This window comes from Peromyscus leucopus, chromosome 1 (genome assembly GCF_004664715.2).
Source record: "Peromyscus leucopus breed LL Stock chromosome 1, UCI_PerLeu_2.1, whole genome shotgun sequence".
Taxonomy (NCBI): Eukaryota; Metazoa; Chordata; class Mammalia; order Rodentia; family Cricetidae; genus Peromyscus; species Peromyscus leucopus.
Window position 1 is genome coordinate 127,716,778 of NC_051063.1, and position 23,811 is coordinate 127,740,588.

At 39.4% G+C, this 23,811-nt stretch overlaps 1 protein-coding gene across 3 annotated transcripts; it reads right to left on the reverse strand.

Moving 5' to 3' along the window:
* Nipa2 (NIPA magnesium transporter 2) lies at window positions 1-23,200 on the reverse strand. Of its 3 annotated transcripts, none has more exons than XM_037198187.1 (7): window positions 23,114-23,200; window positions 22,152-22,272; window positions 10,694-10,922; window positions 9,165-9,221; window positions 5,885-5,975; window positions 4,010-4,170; window positions 1-2,244 (listed from the first exon to the last, which is right to left on the reverse strand). In XM_037198187.1, the coding sequence occupies exons 3-7, from the start codon at window positions 10,830-10,832 to the stop codon at window positions 1,613-1,615; spliced, it is 1,080 nt and encodes a 359-aa protein (XP_037054082.1). In that variant the 5' UTR covers window positions 10,833-10,922; window positions 22,152-22,272; window positions 23,114-23,200; the 3' UTR covers window positions 1-1,612. The 3 variants fall into 3 exon arrangements, with proteins under 3 accessions (XP_037054082.1, XP_037054078.1, XP_028748433.1); XM_037198183.1 differs by having other exon boundaries at window positions 22,918-23,180; XM_028892600.2 differs by having other exon boundaries at window positions 22,769-23,180.
* Between the last annotated feature and the right edge of the window lie 611 nt (window positions 23,201-23,811).

Consider the following 23,811-nt stretch of genomic DNA (forward strand, 5'->3'; position numbering starts at 1 on the left):
GCTGGGAAACACCAAAGTCCAAAAGCTTTGAGCTTTATTTTACACAGAAAATAAAACATAGGTACTATTCTGCTGTACTGTAAACCTGAGTTACATCTTTAACAAGCCTATTATCAAAAAGTTACCTAAAATATTTTTGTTGATATGAAGTCGTAATGGCATCTGTACTCACCCTATGAAGTGTAGATTTTAAAAATTAATGACTATATTATCAAGTGATAGCCCAAATAAAATCCTTGTGTACAAGATTATGTACAACACACTCATTCTCAATGAGGAAACTTTTCATCCCCAAGGGAATAAACATTGGCTTTTTTACATGTGCAAAATAAGACATAGATACAGTACATAAACAGACATACAGCGTATCTGTGGGGAAAAAACTATTATCTCTGGTATTGGAGTTACACAGGAAGGCTGGAAATGGAGCTCAGTGTCAGAACATTTGTACAGAATATACTAGGTCCTGTGACTGACACCCAGTATGGCCAAAAAGGAGTTACATAGAGGGTGGCAGCAGAGAAAAAAAGGCAAGAGCTCCTCAGAGTGCCAAGAATAAAACAAAGCTATCCCACCCCCTCTACCCCACCCTGGGGAAAAAAAAAAAAAAAGATTTCACAAAAACAGTACTAAGCCACTACTCAATCATGGGGAGGAACAGAAAACAAGCATAGGCCCAAACTTGAGTGTCAGTGGGGGAAGGCTGGAGAGGGAAGGTGATTTTGTTTGTTTGGCCAATGCATGACTAAGAAGGAGGCAGGTCTGAAGCTGGAGCGAGCTCCTTACACCGGCCTACATTTTTTGTACTTGTTCTCATTTTTCTATGAACATTCTTAACAGTTTCAAACCAAAATGTGTAAGGTTTAAACTCTTAAGCAAAATTAAAAAAAGACAATTTTTACAAACATTTTAAATCTAAGCATTTGGAATCAGAATAAGGACTTTGTTCCAATTTGTCATTTTATCCAAGCATGAGTTTCAATATTTAAGAAACCACGTGAGTCTTCTTTGACATCCCAGAGTTGTTAAAAGGGCTGACAGACAATACAGTCCATTGTGAACAGATACTGAAAGGTCTAAGAGCTCACATAAGATGACACAGAGCTCTAGTCACTATGGACACAGGAAGTACTGAGGCCATCAAATTCGCATGGGAAACCAGATGTCTAGGTGACAAATCACCACCTGAGAATTATTTTCTTGGAATCACACACACATATATTTATAATCCAAAAGTCTTAGTATGGTGAGGGATTGATGGGATGGGGATCACAAATGTACATTTTAATGTTCATCATGAATGAAAAAAATAAAACATTTTTATAGGCTTAAAATTGTCATTAGTGCATTTAGATTTCTGGAGAATGAATAAAAATGTAAAATACTTTTACAATAATACAATGTTATTAGAAATTATCCATATACTGAGGTCATTTTAGTGAGCTACCATTGTTTAAATATAAGAAAAGTAATTTCCTGATCCAAATTAGTGAAAACTTAAAAAAGATTGTCTTCAGAGGACATTATTCGAGGACATTTTTTTTTTTCAGATACATTCTGATACTCAAAAATCACTATAACAGAATTATAGGTTAAGTTTTCAATCAGATCCTTAAAAAGATGTCAGATTTCCATTTCTACGGGAGATATTTTCACCAGTGTGTTCAATTCCACAGGGTAAACCTTCTTCGTTATTATTAAGAACTTCATACATATTAGAAAGATTGCCATTCACTGCTTTTTCGTCTTTCCGGAAAGATACAGGCAGACTTGCTAGACTAAAACTGACATCTTTAAAGGCATGCAATAAAAATATCCCCACAATGATTGTGAAGAAGCCACTCAGAGTCCCAATGACATCATCAACAGGCATATCTTGCCATTCTTTAAAAAGAATAGCTGAACAAGTTAAAACTGAAGTTGTGAAGAACACATAATATATTGGAGTCACAATGGAAGTGTTGAAAATGTCCAGAGCCCGGTTTAGGTAATTGATTTGTGTGCTCACACAGACCACAAGGCTGAGCAGCAAAATCCAGGCAAGGGGATGCTGCAGAACAGGCTTTCCAGCCAACAATTCTTTGATGGTGATGCCCAAACCCTTCACACAGGAGACTGAAAATGCTCCAATCACAGAGCAGATTGTTATATACACAAGAATGTTTGTCTGTCCGTGTCGAGGTCCCACCACAAAGATGAATATCAAGGCCACAATGACCACAAATGTTGCAAAGACCACAAAACCTAGAGGAAGCAAAGAAAAGCTAGATTGAATCAGAATGCACATATAAAACAAACTCAATAGGAAAGGTATATGTTATCTCCCAATACTGTATCCTCAGATTTATCTTACCTATAAAATTGACTCCTAGTTGATGAATTAATTTTGAAATTTACTTTATGAAATTAGCAAGTTACTAATTGAAGGTAACAACAAAGAAAGGTAACATGTAACTCCAAGAAAATAATTCTCAGGTGGTGACTTGTCACCCAGAACAAAAATTAGCTTTCTCTTGCTCCTCCAGCACAATCACACCTATACAAATACAACCAAAGTACACACTGGAGGGCTGGGGCAGAATGCTTGCCTAGCAGTGCAAAGCCCTGAGTTTAATATTTTACCACTTTAAAATACATGGTGTAAAATTAAAATATGCTTCAGAGCTTAAAAAACTTATACCACTAACATTTTTAAAGTAGTCTCTTAGGCCTACTTAGGTATTCTAAATCACAAAGCAAGGGGAAAAGATAATCAGGACAGGGAAGGAAAAGCCGGTGGAGATTAAGTTCAGGAAGTACCATGGAATAGTCAACATTTACATCTACAAAAATCACGAGTTATGAGTTGTTTTCCATCAAAGGGACACATGTGAAAGCAGGGCAAGTATTAGAATAAGTAGCAAGCCTTAAATTAAGAGAACCTAGAAACTGCTGGGGTCCTGGATGAGTACGGAGAAGAGGTATGCAGCATGTCTGCCAACAGTATAACCAAGTGGGCCAGGAAGATTCTCAGTGATCCGTACGCCACCGCAGAGAGCACACAAATGACCTTCTGCATTTGAAGATGAAAAGGGGGAAAGGGGTGGGGTTATATCAGTAACCCTAGCAGTCTGGAAGTGGAGGCAGAACCATGAGGAATTCATGATTAGCTATAGCATAAGCTGAAGCTGGCCTATGCTACATGAGACCTTGTGTCAAAAAGAGAGAAAGAAAAAAAAGGTAGAAATAAACCAAGGCTAAGGAAAGCTACTCTGCTTCAAACTCCATAAATAAAGGATATTTAAAGCAGACGGAAGGAAAAAACGAGAAAGACAGCAATAGAAATATTTTATCAGAAATACTGAGTGTGACAGAAAGTGTAACTAAAATAATACAGCAAATCTGAGAAAACTGAATCCTGAGTGTAGTAGCACATGCCTTTAACCCCAGCACTTGGGAGGTAGAGGCAGGTATTGAGGCCATCTTAGTTGTATACACTAAGTTCCAGGCAAACCAGAGTTGAGACCCTGTCCTCCCCACCCCACCCCCAAAAGAAAAGGTTGGCTTAGACATGTTGCACTAGAACGTGACTTAGTAGCACAGAACACTCACACCCACTGTGGAGCATTATAAAGGTGAGAGAGAACAGGACAGCTGGTTCAAAGTCTACCCAGGCTGCCTAATGTGCTTGAGTAGAACCAGACAATAAGAATTCTAAGAGGAACTGAGGAGTTCACATGAATAACTAAGCAAGTAGGATAACTATCAGTTGAGGCAAATTTCAAGATATACAACAAAACTGGGTACAGTGAGTCACATCTAAAATCCCAGGATTTGAGCCAAGAGCAGGGACCATGAGTTGGTGTCCAGCATGGGCTATAAAGTGAGACACTGTAGAAATAAAAGGAAGTAATCATAATGTTTAAGAAAAGTTTTATTGTGAGGACAGTATGACTAAATGTACGATGACTACAGTCAAGGACACCGGATAAAATGTCAAGTATAGTAACACTGATGAAGCTTTTCTTACCTGGATCACCTAACTTCTGTGACATTTCAGTTAAGGTCTCAATCTCCTCTTCCTTTGGAGCATGAATGACCATAACTGTAGACCCTAGAATACTTAGCAAACACCCAATTTTCCCATGAAGATTAAGTCTTTCATTTAGGAAGTATGATGACAGAATGGCACTAAAAGGAAGAATAAAAGGTTGAACATTTAAATTAGCTTTTTTTCTCGCTTTTAAAAAAAATCAACAGACTTGTAATGCAGATAACTGAGCTCAAACAAAAATACTTCTTTTCAACAAAGAAAATGTACATTCAATCAGAAAACTGTAACAAGGACTTCAAGGTTGCTCTGTTAGAAAGCTCTGACTCTCACCTGGACTTATGAGCATCCAACTAGTAGTAAAAGTGTGGGCTCTGCCCCCATTTTGCACTTGTCTCCTTTGCTCAGTAAGTATATCCTGCAATCATCTTAGATTGAAGGAGCAAGTCTGATCAATAACCATAGTTATATCTGAACTGCCTCCAAGCAAAAGCAATCCCTTACAGTAACAAGGACCCTCCTAATCACTTAGCCTGACCAGACTGATTGAGACTGCTTGACTGAATATTCTGGCTCCCTCTGTATCAACTGGGAGCTCATGTCAGTACCCCAGAAGACAGTAATAAAGATACTGCCCCCTTGTCTTTCCAGCATAGTAAGCTGATTACAGTTCCTGTCCTGCCATCTCTATGGCTTCTCTCGCAGACTGACATTTTGGTATGAGCCACAGAATCTCATCTAGGACCATCAGAACCTTTGTCCTAAAACTCCTAGAATAAAATCAATCACCTGCTTCACATACATTCAAACTGTGTATTTACCATCTTTTTACTGTAAAACACCACATGAAATATGCACTATAGAGCTATAATTTATATATTAAAAATCTATTTCTAAACCAATGCTTCAAGTTTACCAAACTTAAATCTACTAACGTTTGCCATCATTTTAAAATTACATTTATTTATGCCCTCTGCCCCTGGCTCGCTCTCTGTCTCTCTCGTGTGGAACTGAGAAGACACCTGCACAAGTAGGCTCTTTCTTTTGCACAATGTGGGTCCTGGGGATCAAACTAATCATCAAACTTGCAGCCAGTGCCTTTTACCTGCTGAGCCATCTTGCTAGCCTTTATGTGTTGATTTAATTGTGTACGATTTGCCTATAATCATCCTAAGTTACCTGGAAATACAGAGTCAGGAAACTATGGACTGGGAACATTTAATTATTAGTTTGCCTATAAATTACAAGTTTTTATAACTTAGCTTTACCCAAACCTAAAAAGGAAGCACAGAATAAACAAGATCATAGTATAATACAAGGAAAGCTAATAATAAAAACATAAAATAATCTTATTTAACATATAATTTATCAGCAAGGGTGGTAAAAGTTCTCAACTTCCAAAATAGTAATAAAAACCCAGACTTCAAACAGGCTTAGCTATTTGGACTAATCACTACAATAACAAAACAGGACAGGCTTTAGAAGCCTTGCAAAACAATACCTTTGCCCAGTCTTTAGAGGCATATCGCCTCCCCCGAGACTTGATGTTCTATAGTAAACGAAGCCTATCTATCACAGTGTGTGTATATTGAATGGTAAATGTTAGGCAAGTGCAACTTGGAATTTTCTAAAGTGGAAATCACTAACATGCTGGTCCTGAATACAAGCCGAAGCATAAAGTGATTTCTGTCCCACAAATCACTAACTATGCAAAGTGGTAACTTTGAGAAAACATTACAACAGAGTATTAAAAAGTTCTCAAGATTGTTCAAGTGTACTGACATAGAATCAGATAGCACTTTAGTATTTTACAGACTAAAATACCATTTCTGCATGTCAAATGTAGACTCTTACCTTACAAGGACGCTGAGAGCGCCTAGTGGAGTCACCAGTGTGGCCGGAGCAAATGCATATGCAGCAAAGTTGGCCACTTCACCAGCTCCCACTGAAGAGATGAACAAAGACACCTCTGAGACAGGAATGTAGTCAATCTGAATATGCCTGCATTTTATGCAATACCTATATATTTCAACTATGTTGTTTAATAACTTCCTTATCTTCTCTCATATATGTATTAGTGCTGTATTTTGCCAATTTCTGGTACCCAAATCAAGAAACAAATCTATAGTTTTAATTTTAAAAAATATAAATTATGCTTAAAGGTAAGAAAGATATTTATAAACTAGGGTAACATAATTAAAAGAAGTGGATACTGATATAAAGGTAAATTTCACAAGTCTTTACTGGATCCTTTTAAAAAATCCAACCCATTAAGGGCCTGAGGATCTATTTTCAACAGAGAATTTTTGCTTTCTGCCAGGTGCACAGGCACTAGCAATTCAGGACAAAGCAAGAAGTTATCCAATGATGGGCTAGTCTACAGTCTACCTCACTCTAAGACAGAGCCTTTCAGAGTTCAGCCCAGAACATGCTATAGTTCCCATTTCTATCAACCAAAGGCTAATCCTTGTTAGTCCAATTCAGCGGTCCACTATCTCTTACCTACTTCCTCTAGAGCACCAGTTCTCAACCTGTGGGTTATGACCCCTTTGGGGTCACATATCAAATATTTACACAAGATTCATAACAGTAGCAAAATTACAGTTATAAAGTAGCAATGACAATAATTTTATGGTTGGGGTCACTACAACATGAGGAATGTATTAAAGGGTCATAGCGTTAGGAAGGCTGAGAACCACTGCTCTAGGGTGCCACCTCTAGAGCTTTTATCATTCCTGCAACAAAGGCTAGTCTTCACTATCACATTAGCTCTTCAGTTCTTTTTTTTTTTTTTTTTTTTTTTTTCGAGACAGGGTTTCTCTGTGTAGCTTTGCGCCTCTCCTGGAACTCACTTGTAGCCAGGCTGCCTCGAACTCACAGAGATCCACCTGGCTCTGCCTTCCAAGTGCTGGGATTAAAGGCGTGCGCCACCACCGCCCGGCGCTCTTCAGTTCTTTTAAAGGAGGTTTATTTTCCTCCAACTTTGTAACATTTCCTCCAAAGGTAATGTTGATCCATTCATTTATCCAGTACACTTTTACTATATGCTTTAATACTGCTTTGTGTTTGGCTGCTTTTTGCTAGTAGTAGTGGGGAAGTACTTTGTTGTTGTGTTGTCGTTGCTGTTTTATTTTAATTGCTTTTTTGAGACCAGTTCTCAACCAGAGAAATGATCTCACACCTTTTGCTCAGGACCTCCAATGGTTTTCCACTTAGCAAAGTAAAACTCCTTTCTGTGACCCAAGACGCCCAACATGACTTAAGGAAGGCCCTCGTTTCTCTGAACCTATCTCCTACTGCCTCTGTTGCTCTCACTCCCTTACTACTGACCTTTCTTTTTTCTTTTTTTTTTTAAAGATTTATTTATTTATTATGTACACAGAAGAGGAAACAGATCTCATTACAGATGTTTGACCACCATGTGGTGCTGGAATTGAACTCAGGACCTCTGGGAGAGCAGTCAGTGCTCTTAACCTCTGAGCCATCTCTCCAGCCCCCTGACCCTTCTTTAATGCCTCCTGAGGTTTTAATACTCTAGTGCTAGAGAAAAGCACTAATTCTGCCAGTGTAAAAGTAATAGTTACTGATATGGCTGGTTGGCCCAGACTTTACAACATGGTCAGGATCTTTTAAGAACTTGTGTCAGGTGTAAACCAAGGCTTACAGTCTCTGAAGGCTAGAGCCATATTCCAAGGTAGCACACTGATAGGACTGGCTGTTGTTCAGTGATCTCTCTAAAGATAGTTTGCATATCTTCACAACATAGCAACTGGCTTCCCCAAAAACAAGTAATCCAAGAAAAAAGAGAAAAGCTGCAATTCCATTTATGATGTAGTCTTGGAAGTCATACATCATGACTTCCCTGGATTCTGTGACCATACTGGGCCAGCACTAATTCCATGTAAGAGAGGATTCCCCAAAAGTGTGAATACCAGGAGGCAAGAACAACTGGGGGCATCATAGAGAAGGCTATCACATTCACAAGGTAGTCACAGTCCTCAGCAAAGTCTGTAGTTACTATTTCCTGCATTTCAAATGCCCTTTCCTCATATGGCCAGATCCCTCACACTCTCAATTGTCTATTACTCAAATACTATCTTTTCAGTAAGGTTTGTCCTTCGTGGTCTATCTACTCTCCAGTTCATATCCCCCTTCTAGCTTTGCACCTTCCCTACACACACACACACACACACACACACACACACACACACACACACACACACACACCCTCTTTTAACCTACTATTCCTGCTTACTGTCTGCCTCACTTAAAATGTAAGCTGCTTGTAAATAGGGGTTTTTTTGGGGGGAGGGGAGAGTGTTCCCCTCTTACTAGTATGTCTTCGGCACCAAGAACAATGCCTGGCACACAAGAGATGATCAAAAGATAAGCACCTGTTGAATATTCAAGTCTCAGGTGTCTTAAGGCCAATTTATTTCACATTTTTAAAAGATTAATTTTGTGACTGAGAGTTTTACCTGAATGTATGTCTGTGCACTGTGAGTGTTGTTGGTACCCATGGAGGTCAGAAAAGTGTGTTGGATACTGTGGAACTGGAGTTATGGATGACTGTGAACAACCATATGGATGCTGGGACTTGAACTCAGGTCCCCTACAAGAACAAGTGCTCTTAACTACTGAGCCATCTTTCCATCCTCTTCACCAAAATAAACATGAGCAGTCGTATTAAATAGATACCTCCTTTCTAATTTAGACTGAGAGCTAATAAAGGAAAAGAACTAAAAATCAGATTTTTTTGTTCCTATTAACTTCCACTTACCAATTTTTTTTTCTTTTCTGCAGCACTAGGGAATCAAATCTTAGGTGTTTTACGTATTAGGCAAGTATTCTGTTCCTCCCTACCCCCAACAAACACACTTTTTAACCTACTTATCCTGGAAATGTTTTTAAAGGCAAAGATATATCAAAAATGTTTTAATCAGATTAGTTTTTTTAAGATCTTATTCAAAATAAACAAGCAATTAACTGAGTTATTTTTTACAGGCCTAAATCTATTTTGAATTTAACTTATAAAAGATGTAAGTTTTAAAATTTACTAATATGAGCTATAACAACATATGTAATATTTTAACATGTAGCTATAATGTTTACTTGAAATGTTCTCTATACATACTTGACAGCAGTCCAGCCCACCACAACCATTCTTTAAGATATGCATGGCCACCTTGACCTGTGAATGAAGAAATATTTCATTTCTTTGGAAGATTATCATTCTCTTGTAAAACCTGTAACAACTATTAAGTAATCACAGATTTTAAAATGTCTGTAAGATTTCTTGACATTTCATGATTGCCTTAGAAAAGATATGAGGATCATGAGAAATCTTCAAAATGTTTACATTGGTACTATACTCTTGAGTTAAAGAACAAACCTAATCTTTGTAGTTTAAATGGCGGCTTTAATAAATAAGGAAAATGAACCAACAAAAAGTAACACAGCTAGGCATAGTAGTGCACACCTGCAACCCCAGCACTTAGAATTCTGTCTCAAGCAAGACAACTACAAGTTTGTAGCCAGCCCGTGTTATAGAGTAAGTTCCAGAAGAGTGTGAACTAGAATAAGATGCTTTCTGGAGGGAAGGGGTTACAGAAGTCGCTCAACGTCAAAGGCGTTAGTCTGTGAAGAGGAACACTAGTTAGATGGGTGCAGCCCCACTTGAGAGAGCACTACAGTCATGCAAAGACTGAGAACTGCTCATAATCTAGACTGCCAATCTACTTTTTCCTTAGTTTTCCACTTGACCAAACAAAATCAAAACAACTGGTATTTCATCATTGTTCATAAAAAACAAAGTGAATGAATTTTACAAGTCTATACTTTAGGAATAAGAACAGGAGATGCCTTAAGACCAAGGTTGAAGGACTATAGAAAAAAGCTGAGATGCTAATGTTTTTTTCCTTTGTCCATTAAGTCCTAAGAGACTTCTGTTTTATGTTTTAACATTGCTGAATTAGATCTGAGATGGCACAGGAAGAAAAGTGGTCCCTGTGGCTGACAATGATGGTCTAGTCTACTCACGAGGTCCAATAAGGTCTAAAATGAAGCACAGCCAAGAAGGAATGTAAGCATTACTAGCATTATTATCTTATAATTCTGGGAACTGTAGTAGATATCCATGGATTGAACTGAAGTTCACTTACACTGAGTATCCTGCAAGGTCTTGTAACATATCAGCAATTTGAGGGGAAACAACCTACATCATTCAGGTCAATTAGTCAAGTACTCAAGCCAGGCAGGGCCATTCTTTTCTTCATGCAATTTGAAATCATCAAGAAAACCATCTAAGGCAGAAGTCATAAATTCTACTATCATGTACAAAATATCCCAGTCTTCAACAAAAGCCTGGTTCTATTCATAGATCCTATTTCCTCCTGTGCAGACATAATAAAATTTAAACTCTAATTTGGCACTGGTCCTGTTCCTATTTTGACAGTAACTGTAGAAGTGAACAGTTAATTACTTTTGACAACTTATTTTTCTCATTACAAAACTGGTATCTGATTATCTAATAAACATTCAGAAATCTCAAACAGTTCAAATGTCCCAATACATTCACAAAGCATGAAGACAGTGCTTCTATACACAAAGCAGCTGAGTGTGTGAGTATTTATGTACTTCTCATACCTATCTGACATAACTTACCTGCTCTCATGGAGCCTTTTCTGGCAAGTCGCAGAAGGCCTTTTTTTTTCAAAATGAAACTCCCTCCAATGAAAATGCTGGAGGTCATAGCCAATCCCAGACCAATATAAAAGTCATATTTTCCACGCCCCAGGCTCATTTCGTTTGTTACTTAAGTTCCTGTGAGTGACATTGATCACAGAACAGAGAAACTGCTTGTACTGGAGGCAGGATGATTTAGTCTTCAAATCTAAAATAAAGTGAGATTGTCATAAAATGATTAAGACAGCTCACATAAAATTCAAATATTTACTTCATTTCTGTCCTCATAAAGGAAAAATCTTTATTTACTGCTATTGATTAGAAACACATATATTAATCTAAACTTAGCACTAACCTATTATGTTTCTTCTTACTATGGCAAGAGATTGGACTGTCATACAAAGTCAAGCCTAGATTAATTTTATAAACTCTAGCTTTAAACTATTTTAACTATTTCCAACCTTAGTTGATATTCCGTAATATAATTTTGCTGTTAAGAAAAGAAAAAAAAAATAAATATAACCATACATAAATCTAGGTTATCAACATACTTATCCACTTCCCAAGCATATTTATTGAGAAATTAAAATTTTTCTCATGCATATATCCCTGGGGCTAGGTGTGGTAATACATGCCTATAATCCTAGCACTCAGGAGGCAGACACAGGAGGAACTGGAGTTCAAGGCCAGCTTAGACAACGTAGGGAGACTCTAGAGGGGCGAGGGGAAGGAAGCTGTATGGATACAGTAGGTTTACGCTAATCTATTTAGCCTATCTGGAAACAGGCTGAGAAGAGGCAGTGTTCACACTATTTTGATAGCTAAGAATGACAATCTTAACAAAGATACCGACTGAGATACGGAGTGTAATACTGTTGGTCTTTAGAGAACATCAGGACCATGGCACCAGAAGGCTCACTCCACAGCTCTAACAATAAGCACAGGTTTACAATAGATGGTACATTTATTTTCCAAATGAGCCAACTCATGAACTTCACTAATGTAAAAACTAAAGTTTACAAAGCAGAAGTGAGAAAAACATACTTTCTTCCACCTTTTGGCATCCCAGACTAATGTAGCCCAGGTTGGGCTTGAAGTAAAAATACTCTTGCTTCAGAGGACAAGTTTACAGATCAATGCCACCATACTTGACCCCATAACATCTCTGTTCAAACAGTATTTATTAGATGTATGCTACATAAAATGGTAACAGCTTTTTTTTGGCTACGTAGCCAATGGTAAAGCACATGCCTAACATGCACAAAGCTTTAGGTTTGATTCCCCAGCAACAGACATACCCATGCAAACATACATACAAAACAAAAACGGTAACCTTTAGTCTTCAACAGGGAGGCAGACATGAGAGACAGCACTATAGCAACAATGAACATTACCACACTGAGTTAGTAGCACTCCAAACAAAGGGAAAGACCAGTGGAGGTTCATTATGACTCCTATACACTTCAATGAGATACTTCTCATCTTCACGGATTTGAGACTTGGCTACCAGGCCTGCTCTGGAGAGAAAATTATGTGGCAGGTTGCTAGTTTTACATATGGACCTCAAGTTCCACACACTTTACTTGTTCTTTGTACCCTGCCGTCACCACATGCGATAGCTAATATTGGTTGTCAACCTTACTGCATCTAGAATCAAGGAAATGCAAGCTTCCAGGCTCTCCTGTAAGAGATTTTTTATGTCCTTGATCAGACTATTTGAAGCAGGACGACCCACCCTAAATGTGGGTGACATCATAAGGTGCAGCCTAGATAAAAGAATATGGAAGAAAAAAAGTGGTTTGGGCTGCTTGCCTTCACTCTTGGCATGTTCAAGTATGTGGGTGCTGGCATTCCTTTACTGGTATTAGAACCAGCTGTGTTGGGGGTTTTTTCTCTTAATATATATTTTTTAACTAAAATATAACTGTATCACTTCTCTGAACTTCCTTTTTCCCTCCAGTCCCTTCCATGCCACTCTCCCTCTCAAATTGAGAGGTCCTCTTGCAGAGGACCCAGGATCAGTTCCAAGCACTCATGGTGGGTCACAATCACCAGTAACTCTAGTTCTAGGAGATCAGACACTCTCTTCTGACTTCCATGGATACAGAGGCACATGCAGTACACATACATTCAGGCAAAATACTCACCCCCACAAAAAATAATAAATCTAAAAAAAAAAATTTAATCCCTTTTATGTACATATATTCTTTTTATCAGTTCTGTTCTTTTAGAGAATCCTGACTAATAAACCTTGTGAAGAGCATATCTCACTGAGCCCACTGATCACAACACAAGGAAACATACAGAATTATCACAGCTGACTCAACTTGTGAGCATAATCATGTTTACTCCTATATGCCCCTAAGACAACTAAATTAAACACTTCAACAGATTCTGGACAATAAATAAAATTTCCAATATGGGAGCTAAGGATATGGCTTAGTGGTAAAGCCCTAGATTTGATCCTCAGTTCTGCACAAAATCAAATAAAATCTACCAACATGATTTTTATTTACTTATTCTATTTTTTCAAAACTTTAATTTTTTGTTATTTTTTGAAGCTCTTATTCTGTAGCCCAGGCTGTCCTCAAACTTGCATTAAAGCTCCTGTCTTAGGATTTCAAATATTGGGATCACAAGGTAAGAGTGAGCCACCATACCCAGTTCTCATCTAACTTCTGAAAAACAAAGATTTACATGTAGAAACTTAGACCAGGATGGCCTAGAACTCACAGAGATCCATCTGCCTCTGCTTCCCGAGTACTGGAATTATAGGCATGCAACAGCACCACCTGGCCACATGAAAGGTTTTAAAACACACCTTCAATAATGAAAAGTTGCAGGAATCTCAGGGCAGAAATCACTACCAAGTCCCAGAAGCAAAGCTGCCCCAATAGTCTAAGGTAATGTCAGTCATGTGAAGGAGAAAGAGGTCAGACAGCAGCATCAGTATAACATTCATGAGAGCAGCCATCTATACAAAACATTTCCAGGACGGCTCTTTCAAGGGATTTCTAGTTGTCCCTCTGCAGCTCCTGAATGAACAGTTGGAGACTGTCAGGCTCTAATTACAACAGGTACACGTAAGAAAAGAAATAAGCTAGACAACCTGAGGTACTGCTCTCTTCATATGCCCAAACACTCGTCACCTTAAGTTTAAATGTAACTTCCTCACGCTCTATCTGACTCTAACCACCAGTTACAGAGACGGAAATACATGCAGGGAGGGAAGAAGTAGGGCTTGTGGACAAGATGGACAGAAATTTCTATACACTATCAGAATTGTTTAAATGGACTTCTGCTGACACTGTTCCTTTCACAGCCTACATGCTTGGTTTACTTGTTTATGAGCAAGTCACCTAAGATCCTAGGCAAATTATTGGCCTTTGAAGTCCACAGCTTTCTGGCAGCTACAAAGTATGCTTCATTTTTTTTAGATCAATACAGATGAATAGAATGAATGTTAACTGACCCTAAAAAAAATAAAGCTGCCTATTCTGAAGTGGCCATTAATAGCTAATAAATAGCTTCATCATCTCGATCAGCATTGTAATATGGAACCAAACTGTGAGAGGCTATAAGCTTGAGAACTGAAAAATATCAAAGTAAGCTAGAAGTACTAACACTGGATATGAGTCTGGGAAAAAGGTAAGTAAAACCTAACTATCAAACACTCCTGTCTCATAACAAGGTGGAACGTGAAGACTCACAACTGAGGTTGTCCTCTAATTTCCATATATGCACCAAAGAATACATTCACACACCCCCAAATACACAACACACACACACACACACACACACACACACACACACACACACACACTTTTAAGTACAAGTGACCAATAGACAAAAAAAATGTTTAACATCCTTAGCCATCAGGAAAACACCAATCAAAACTGCACTGAGATTCCATCTGAACCCAGTCAGAATGGCCACCAAGAAAACAACAAACGTGGGGGGAGGGTGCAGGCAATAAGGAAAACATATTCATGGAAATGTAAACTACTACAGCCTGTTTGTATCTGTATGAAAGTACTTCCAAAAGCTAAAAAGAGCATATAAAATCTAACTACACTATTTGTGGGCCTTTCCCTGAAAAAACTGCCAGAATGCCACAAAATTATCTTTACATACTTTTTTATTACAGCACTGTTCACAAGTCAAAAAATACCAACAGCCAATGCCTATCAAATGGATGAACATAGAAAATGTGTCCTATACATATGAGCTTTTATTCAGACAGAGAGAACAAAATCACATCATTTGCAGGGAAATGGATGAAGCTGGAAATCACTGTTAAGCAAAAAAAAAAAACCAGGCTCCTAATGACAAATATTTAATTTTTCTTATGTGCAATATAGATCGATCACACACACACACACACACACACACACACACACACACATACACACACGACAATTTTTTTTAAAGAGTACTACTTGGAGAAAAGAAGGGAATAGGGAGCAAAAGAGGGTAATAAGAGAAAAAAGATATATGTCATATTTTCTTTTATATGTGGAATCTGTATTTGTGGGTGTGTGATGAAGACAGAAGAATAATTGGGGGAGGGAGGGATCAAAAGGGGTGACTACAGACAATAATAGAGTAAGAATATGAGTAAAGTATATGTACTTGTATGAAAATGTGGTAATAATGAAGCCTATTAACGCATATACTAACAAAGTTAGTGATAATAAGAACATGACATGAAAGGAGAAGGGATTATTTGACAAGAACATTGGGAAGGGTGAGAGACAAGAAGGGGAATAGAGGTATAAAATAAAGTATATTTCTGCATAGAAAAGTTCTAATTAAGTCCATTCTATAAAATTAATATGTACTTAAAAGATCAATATCATTGCAAGTTTGAGATGAGCCTGGGATAGTGAGATCTTGTCTCAAAAATAAAAGACATTCTTTTGTGACTCACCGCTTACTCGCAGAAGAGCTGCCCCAACAACTGCGCAGCTGTTACACTTAGCTAGCACCTAGGCTCAGGAGAGGAGGCACAAAAATTTTTAAGAGGCATTCGTGATGGACAACTCCAAGGAAATAGCATCTTTAGACATTACAAGGCTAATACTAACACGAACTCACAGAGACTGTGACAGCACACACAGACTTCAAGTTCAAACCAGACAAAATCCCAGCACTGAGAAGGGGAAGTAGACACCAAGCTCCATTCCCCTGCCAAGAGCAATTTATATCTGGTACCTATTAAGAAAGGGAAATCAGTTTTCTCCAATGGAGTGACACTGGGTATATCAACCACACTCCAGAAGTCAGCCAATGCAAAACAGACTCCATGCTTTCTGTGTGCTTTTTATTTTTTTTTCTTACTAATTTTCTTTTTGTTTTGTTTTTTATTGTTTTTAAGAGGGAGAGAGAAAATGAAAACATGAAGTTGGAGGATCTAAGAGGAGTGGAAGGAGGGGAAAGAAATGATCAAAATATAAGGTGTGTGTTGTGTGTGTGTGTGTGTGTGTGTGTGTGTATAAAATCTTATTTAGGGTTTCTCATGCTGTGATAAAACACTATAGTCAAAAGGATCTTGGGAAGGAAACAGTTTATTTTGCTTACAGTTCCACATCATAGTCCATCATCAAACAAAGTCAGGGCAGGAACGCAAGGCAGAGCAAGGACTCAGAGGCCTGGAGGAGTGCTGCTAACTAGCTTACTCAGCCTGCTTTCTCACATGACCACCAGCCCCAGGGTGCATGGCCCACAGTGAGCCAGGCACTCCCACATCAGTCACTGATCAGGAATACTCACTAGCAGCTGGCACACTGACCAATCTAGTAAGGGCATTTTCTCATGTGAGGTACCCGCTTCCAAAATGACTCTAGCTTGTACCAAGATGACATAAAACTCCCCCACATGGTGTGAAACAAACAAAAAACAACACTAATATTATGTGCTGCCTTGACATCTGATATAATGGAGAACTTTGAATTGTCTCACCACAAACTCCCCTCCATACAACAAAGCTAAACTGTCTTCATCACAGTAGCCAGGCAGTTTTGTTTATGCCATGTAGTGGGCTTCACTACTCTGCCAGCCTAAGAAATTATCAACTCAAGCAGTCACATCTCCCTCAGGAACTACAAGGTACTTCTCTAATTAAAAAGCCTGCCTCCCACAGTTCTTTATTATGACTATCACACCCATGAGGCCCTGCATGTTGTGTGCAGTGTGCTCTTTCTCTGGTTTGAGTACAGGAAACTAAGAAACTACTTTATATGCCTAGTGCCAGGGTCAACCCTGCAACTAATAAGGTAAAGAGGTGATTAAAATAATGCATTTTTAATTTTATGCATTTTAAGGCCAAATGAGATCATTCATTTTGATAGTTTAGTGGCTGGTGGCGGCTGCCTTAGAATCTAAATACAAGCCTCCCACTCCTCTCCCAACTGGTATATTTCCCGAAGTAAACAAACTGAAAAGGCAACCTTAATTCTAGAAAGTCATTCATTTTATCCTAAGATCAACAAAAGTTAATTGCTCCTATTTTTATTATGCCTTACATATGAATTTCCTTCACAAGTTTCATGAGACTGTTTAAAATCTGTTTTCCCTTTTCTTTTTCTTTTTCCCTATATACTAACCAAACACAAAGTCAAGAGGGCTTTGGGGGCAAGTTGACTCAATCATGTACACGTGGTTTTAAAAAATTCTCAATTACTGTTCTGTCTTTGAAGACAAACTTTAAAAAATTATTTAAAAAATTATTTTATGTTTAAGTGTTTTGCCTACATGTATGTATGTATGCATGTGAGTTGCTGGTGCTCCTGAAGAGGGTGTCAGGTCTCCTGAGACAGGAGCTGCGAATGTCTGTGAGTGCTGGTCCTCTGCAAGAGCAACAAGTGCTCTGAACCACTGAGCCAAGCCTTCGAACCCCAGAAGATAAACTCTTCATCTTCAAACTCACTAAGTTCCTTAAAGGCAATTACTTTGGTTATCTGTGGTGGTTATCCACAAAAGCACTGATTTGTGATAGCAAATTTGATGTGAATGACTTTCTAGAATTAAGGTTGCTTTTTCAGTTTGTTTACTTCTGGAAATATACCAGTTGGGAGAGGAGTGGGAGGCTTGTCTTCAGATTCTAAGGCAGCCACCAGCCACTAAACTATGAAAATGAATGATCTCATTTGGCCTTACAGTTTAATAATGGGACAAATGTGTGGATGCCCCAGAAGAAATGAGTTGCTTTGCTAGACTCTGGTCTGGTACTAAGTACTCTGTTCCTACTCTCTGTAACTGAAGGTCAATCACAGTGACAGCACATGCCATAGACATATGTAAGACAGGGCCCAGCTTACAGAGAGCTGAACAAGAAAACATAGAGGGTATGAAAGATGGTTCAGCAAATAAGAGAACCCAAGTTCAACCCCCAGCACTCATGTTTCAAAAAGCTGGGTATGTCCTTATCAGTACCTATAACGCCAGTCCTGGGAATAGGAGGGAGAAGCCAGAGAAATAGGATTGCTCAGGCTTGCTTGTTGTCAGCACAGCTACAGGTTGAGTGAGATAGCAATTAACAGAGCAGGACACCCAACACCTTCCTCAAGCTTCCACATGTGTACCCACCTACACAGAGCATATTTGGTACATTTCAGGGCTGGGAGTAAGGCTCATCAGCCTGTGTGCAGCCTGGGAAGAAAGGGAAAAGCAAACGCTAAATTTAACTTCAACTAGATTTCCAAGCAAAAGATGATGGGGAACCTACCCTGTCTATTTCTCAGGAGGCCTCAGACAGAATGGTCCCCAACTGTTACTACCATGTACATATGAGATTGTTTAGTAAATATACTGAGCAGTTATTTATGTACTAGGCCAGGGAGCCCTCAATCAAAGGTTCCCATGTTCAAGCATCACACAGTAGAAAATGAAAAATAATGAAAACAATAAATTCAATTTTTGTTTATTGACACAGGGCTTCAATGTATGGCCCTGGCTGGCCTAGAACTAAATTTGTAAACCAGGCTGGCCTTAGACTCACAGAAATCTACCTGCCTCCACCTCCCAGTGCTGGGATTAAAGCAGTACACCACCATACCTAGTCCAATAAATTCCAATCTTGTTTTGTTGAGACAAAATCTCTCTATGTAGCTGTGATTGTCCTGAAACTTGCTATATAGACTAGGCTCATCTCAAACCAGGCTGGCCTTAGACTCACAGAAATCTACCTGCCTCCACCTCCCAAGTGCTGGGATTAAAGGCATGCACCACCATGCCTAGCTAGATTCAATTCTTAAGCACATTTTAGAACTTCCATTAAATACAAACTTTTAAACTTCCATTAAGTACAAATATGTGCAAAGGAAAACACATCTCGAAAATCTAATAAACTTGATCTGCTTTCACTTATACTACAGAGAACAAGTATTTTAAGGAATAGGAGGTGGGTATGGTAATATTCTATATATGGTATATATATATATAAAGCCTACATTGAGACTTTCTTTTCTTTTTCTTTCTTTCTTTTTTTTTTTTTTCTTTTTTTTTTTTTTTTTTTTTTTGTGTTTTTTGAGACAGGGTTTCTCTGTGTAGCTTTGCGCCTTTCTGAACTCACTTGTACCCAGCTGCTCGAATTCACAAGATCTGCCTGCTCTGCTCCGAGTCTGGATTAAAGCGTGCGCCACCCCCCCTTTTTTCTGGTTTTTCAAGACAGGGTTTCTCTATAGCTTTAGAGCCTGTCCTGGAACATGCTCTGTAGACCAGGCTGGCCTTGAACTCACAGAGATCCACTTGCCTCTGCCTCCCGAGTGCTGAGATTAAAGGCATGCACCAATACCATCCGGCTCATTGCGACTTACTTTACAAAATGACAAACAAGAAACTTCATCACCAAAATTAGCAAACTTAAAAATTACACCAACTCAAGTATATCTACAGTTTTAAACTTGGCAATTTTTCCTGTTTCTTTTCCGTAAGGGCTTGGGAAGATAAGTGGAAGAGGCCAGGAATGAGAAAACAGACAGACATTAAATAACTTGTCATGCACCAGCAGGTAGCAGACCCAGGGCTCAATCCAGGTTTCATCCTTAGTTCTCTCCTTTTCCCATTGGATGTCTCCTAGTCACAACAGATTGACACCTAAAACCAGAGTTCCAGTGTAGTTACTTTCTCTACCCCATGTATTCCTCCTACCACTCTGACAATGCTGTCACTACCCTTAGCACCCAAAGTGGGCAAAATAGGTATTCCACCTGTAGGGCAGGTCTGGTATCAGCTCTGCTTAATCAGATCTGCACCCCCATGTCCTCTGGCCCTAATCCAATTTAAACCATACAATGCTGTCAACTGGGGTAGAAAACATCTTTGCCAATCTTACTCTCCTGCTTAAAAATTTAGGAGTTAGGGTGTAGGACATAGATAACATAGGCAATAAAATAAAATAAAAAAACACCTCAGAATGATTACCCACTATTTACCAGTCTTAATTTCCTAACCCAATAACTAAAACCCTTCATTTTTCAACATCTAATTCTTAAATCTCATTTCCTAAACTATGTTCCACATACCTTGTGCTCTTTCCCAGGTCAGGGTACTGCCATCTAACCTGTTCCTGCTTCTGTTTATTCACTCTGCCTCCGCTGCAAAGGACCCAATCAAAAAGTGCTCCTATACACAAGCGCTGCTTCAACTCCAGAAGCCAAATCAATTACCGTGTTTTATGAATTCCCTGTCTTCAGACTGTACCATTCTGGATTTTCTAACCTATATTAATATTACCTTCATAGATCCTAACCTTCTTCACTGTGACTCAGAAAGAACTGACTTGCCTAACACATTTACTTAAACAAAGATGTTCTGAGTACATAATGTATTTATGAACAGGGAAAAAACTGACCAAAACTCATTTTCATGACAGTTACATCTCAGGAGGAGGTGAGGTAAAACAACAAATAAAAGGACATTGCAAAGTGGTAAATGATGTGGTGGAAAAAAGCACATTATGAGGGCTAAGAGCTAAGGGAAGAGGTCTTGATGAGGTAACACTGAGCAGACTTGAAAGGGATGGGAAAAGAACAAATCAGCAATACAAATGCAAGCTCTGACATAAGAGCAGGTATGCTGTTCTCTGGGAAAGGAGAGACTATTATGGTTGATCCTAAGTGAGCAAGTTAGGTGGACACCATAGCAGAATAACATTCTGTGTCAGACCATGTGGGCGCCCCTAGAAGCAAGACACAAAGCCAAAAGACAGAAAACACACCTGCAATCCATTTATTTTGCCAGACCACAAGTTACTTTTACCTACAGTCATCAGAGAACTTTATACAAGTGTTAACTTTATAAATTTATTTACACAAAATTAATACAATTAGGTATATTCAAAATGTTATAGCTGGGCATGTTTTAATCTAAAATATATGCTTAGATCTACAATACAGAAGCACTCTTTTTAGTTTGTCAAGTAGGGACTTTTAAAAATCTAATACAATTTTTATTAACTATAATTTTCATGTTATACATTAAATTTCACAACTTACTCTCCATACCTGTGACCTAATGACCTAATTCTCCATGACCTAATTCTCTCATTTACCCCACCATCATCACCATGTCCCTACAGAGAAGTTCTTGTGTATATCACAACATACATGGATAAAATAAGTCAGAAGCTTATTTTATATTTTCTATACAAAAAAAGGGGTACTATTTAGTCATGTGTAGATCATTTTCTATCTTCAGAAACAAGCGGAACTGTTTTTTCTTATGGCTAATAACACTTTACACAATAGCAGAAGACAGCACTACTACTTTACAGCCGCAGAAAACATCCCTCACAACGCAGGCACTCAGGAGAGTGTCACTCGGGAAACTGACTCTGCTACTCCTGACTGCTACATCTTGTCTTCAAATTTTAGAGTTTGTTGTTGTTTTTAAAACAAGACAAAGGGGTCTCCTCATGTAGTCCAGGCTGGCTTTGATCTTGAAATAAATCCCCCTGTACCAGCCTCCTGCATGCTGGAATTACAGACTTGTGCCACTATATCTGGCTCTAAAAGTTCAGTTCTTAAGTCTTTACTTCTACATGGTTTTTGTCGCTATCTAAAGCTTTTAGTAGCCTTAACTTCACATTTAGCTAATTTTTCTTGTGTGTGCATGCCAGCACGTGGCAGGGAGATTCCCATGTGAGACCACATCTGTGGAAAACATCGTGTCCTTGGTCAATCTCCACCTTATTTTTCCAGACGGGGTCTCTCAATGAACCTGGAGCTTACTGATTCAGCAAGGCTAGCTGGACAGGTGTGTTCTGCTAGATGTCAGGCTTTTTAGGAGGGTGATCAGAGAGAGGTAAGCACTTGACCAACTGAGCCATCTCCCCAGTTTCTTGGCTAATAATTTAAAAACCATATTTATAAATACTACAGAACCCAATCTCCAACCTAACTTAGCAACACTGTTAGAAATTAAAGTTTTAACTTACATGTAAGTTTAATGTGGTCTTTCTTTTTAAAAGCAGAGATGACTTATTCATTTTCATTTTCTTGGAAATGCTATCCTTTATTCCCATGTAAAGTATTCAACCATGGCAGAGTATTTCCACCCTGGAAAGGAGATATGAAAGTAGGTGAAAGGACTGAAAATTACTAAATATTTTTAAAAATACAGATACTGGCCTCCATGTTCTTTTCATTTATCAAGTACTATAAAAACCACAGCTGACTGGAATGAAAAGACCTCTGCTCTTCGACTTCCTCTTCTAACTTTAAAGTACCAAATGGGCACATGATACAGAATCTCAAGAAACAGAACTTAAGACGTAGTCCTAAACTAAATGTCTTGACATTATAGCAAAGGCATGAAAGAGGCATGAACCCAAAACATTGCGTTTTGTGTAACTGCACAAAAACTAAGATATCATCGACCCTATTAAGTCCTAGGGAATTAAAACAAGCATGATCAAAACGTTATAGCAGGCTGAAACCATCTTCTAAAAACTCCTGAAGGCAAATAAAACTGATACACAGAACTTATCGAGCACGCGACCAGACAGGGCCAACCAGCCAGACTTCCGCCGGATTGAATGGCAATCCGACTCACCATGGACTTCCTCACTGCGGATCACTAGGGTAGCTGCGTCCACATCCGAACACGCGAAAAAAGAAGTCGCCCCGGGGCCTCTCTCCGCCCTCTGACGGCGGAGACTGGCCTCAGCTCAGCCCGGGAGCTTGCTTACAGGAAGTAGCTACCTTAGGGCAGTGGCAGGCCGGCGGGCGACGCGGCTCCCTCCGGGACCCGACCCAGGTGCCCGCTCACACCCCCACGCAGGCGGCTCGCTTCTGCGCGCACACGGCCACCGCCTCCGGCGACGTCCCGCGGGAAGTTCGTGCATCCGGGACTGCAGTGAGCGCCGCCTCCTCCATGGGAGAGCCAAGAGGAGCCTACCTCGGACAGCCTTCGGCGGCACCGCCGCCAGCACCAGAGCAGCCGCCGAGAACCTGGACGCAGCTTAGTGACGTAAACGCGCGCGCGGGGCGGGGCGGGGGCGGGGCTGGCCTGGCGAGGTTCGTCGCTCTGCCCGGACAGCGATCTGGAGGAGACTGGCGTCTTTGGGAGGTGGCTTTTGACCACCGACTTATCTCAAAGCAAGCCCTATGTGCCTCGTATTTAAAATATGATTTCCTGGGAGCGTTCACTTGGGACCTTTGGGGCTGAGGGTGTCGGTTTGACCTCAAAGGGCAGAAGTGGGAGGGACAAGGAGGCAAATTTCCAGGGAAAGGGCAAGTGGTTGATTTGGTAAGGTTTGTGGTTTGGTAAAGCTTGTGGAGGAGCTTGTGATTTGCTAAGAGCTGGTCTTGCTCCACTTGGGCGTTCTTTTTCACGAGATGCACAGGAAACCCAGTACTAAGCTTTCCTCGGCTGCTTCTGGATTGAAAAAGTCATTGAGGCCTGCTGAAAACCCTTGCCTACAGGTGTGAAGGTCTCTTGAATATGCTACTCCGGGTTGTGACTAACCTCAAGAACACTTATTGGAGTGTGTTGCGGGGACGGAGGGAATCCTTCTAAAATGGATTATATGTTAATTAAAACAGAAAAACAGCAAATGTAGTTTTCCTGTTTTCTATTCAAATGCTTTGGGAGTG

Coding starts and splice junctions, on each gene's coding strand:
- Nipa2 (XM_037198187.1), bottom strand. CDS start 10,832: ATGAGCCTGGGGCGTGGAAAATATGACTTTTATATTGGTCTGGGATTG. Junction 4,171..5,884: donor GCTCTCAGCGTCCTTGTAAG/GTAAGAGTCTAC, acceptor TCTTCCTTTTAG/TGCCATTCTGTCATCATACT. Junction 2,245..4,009: donor ACAGAAGTTAGGTGATCCAG/GTAAGAAAAGCT, acceptor TGCTTCCTCTAG/GTTTTGTGGTCTTTGCAACA.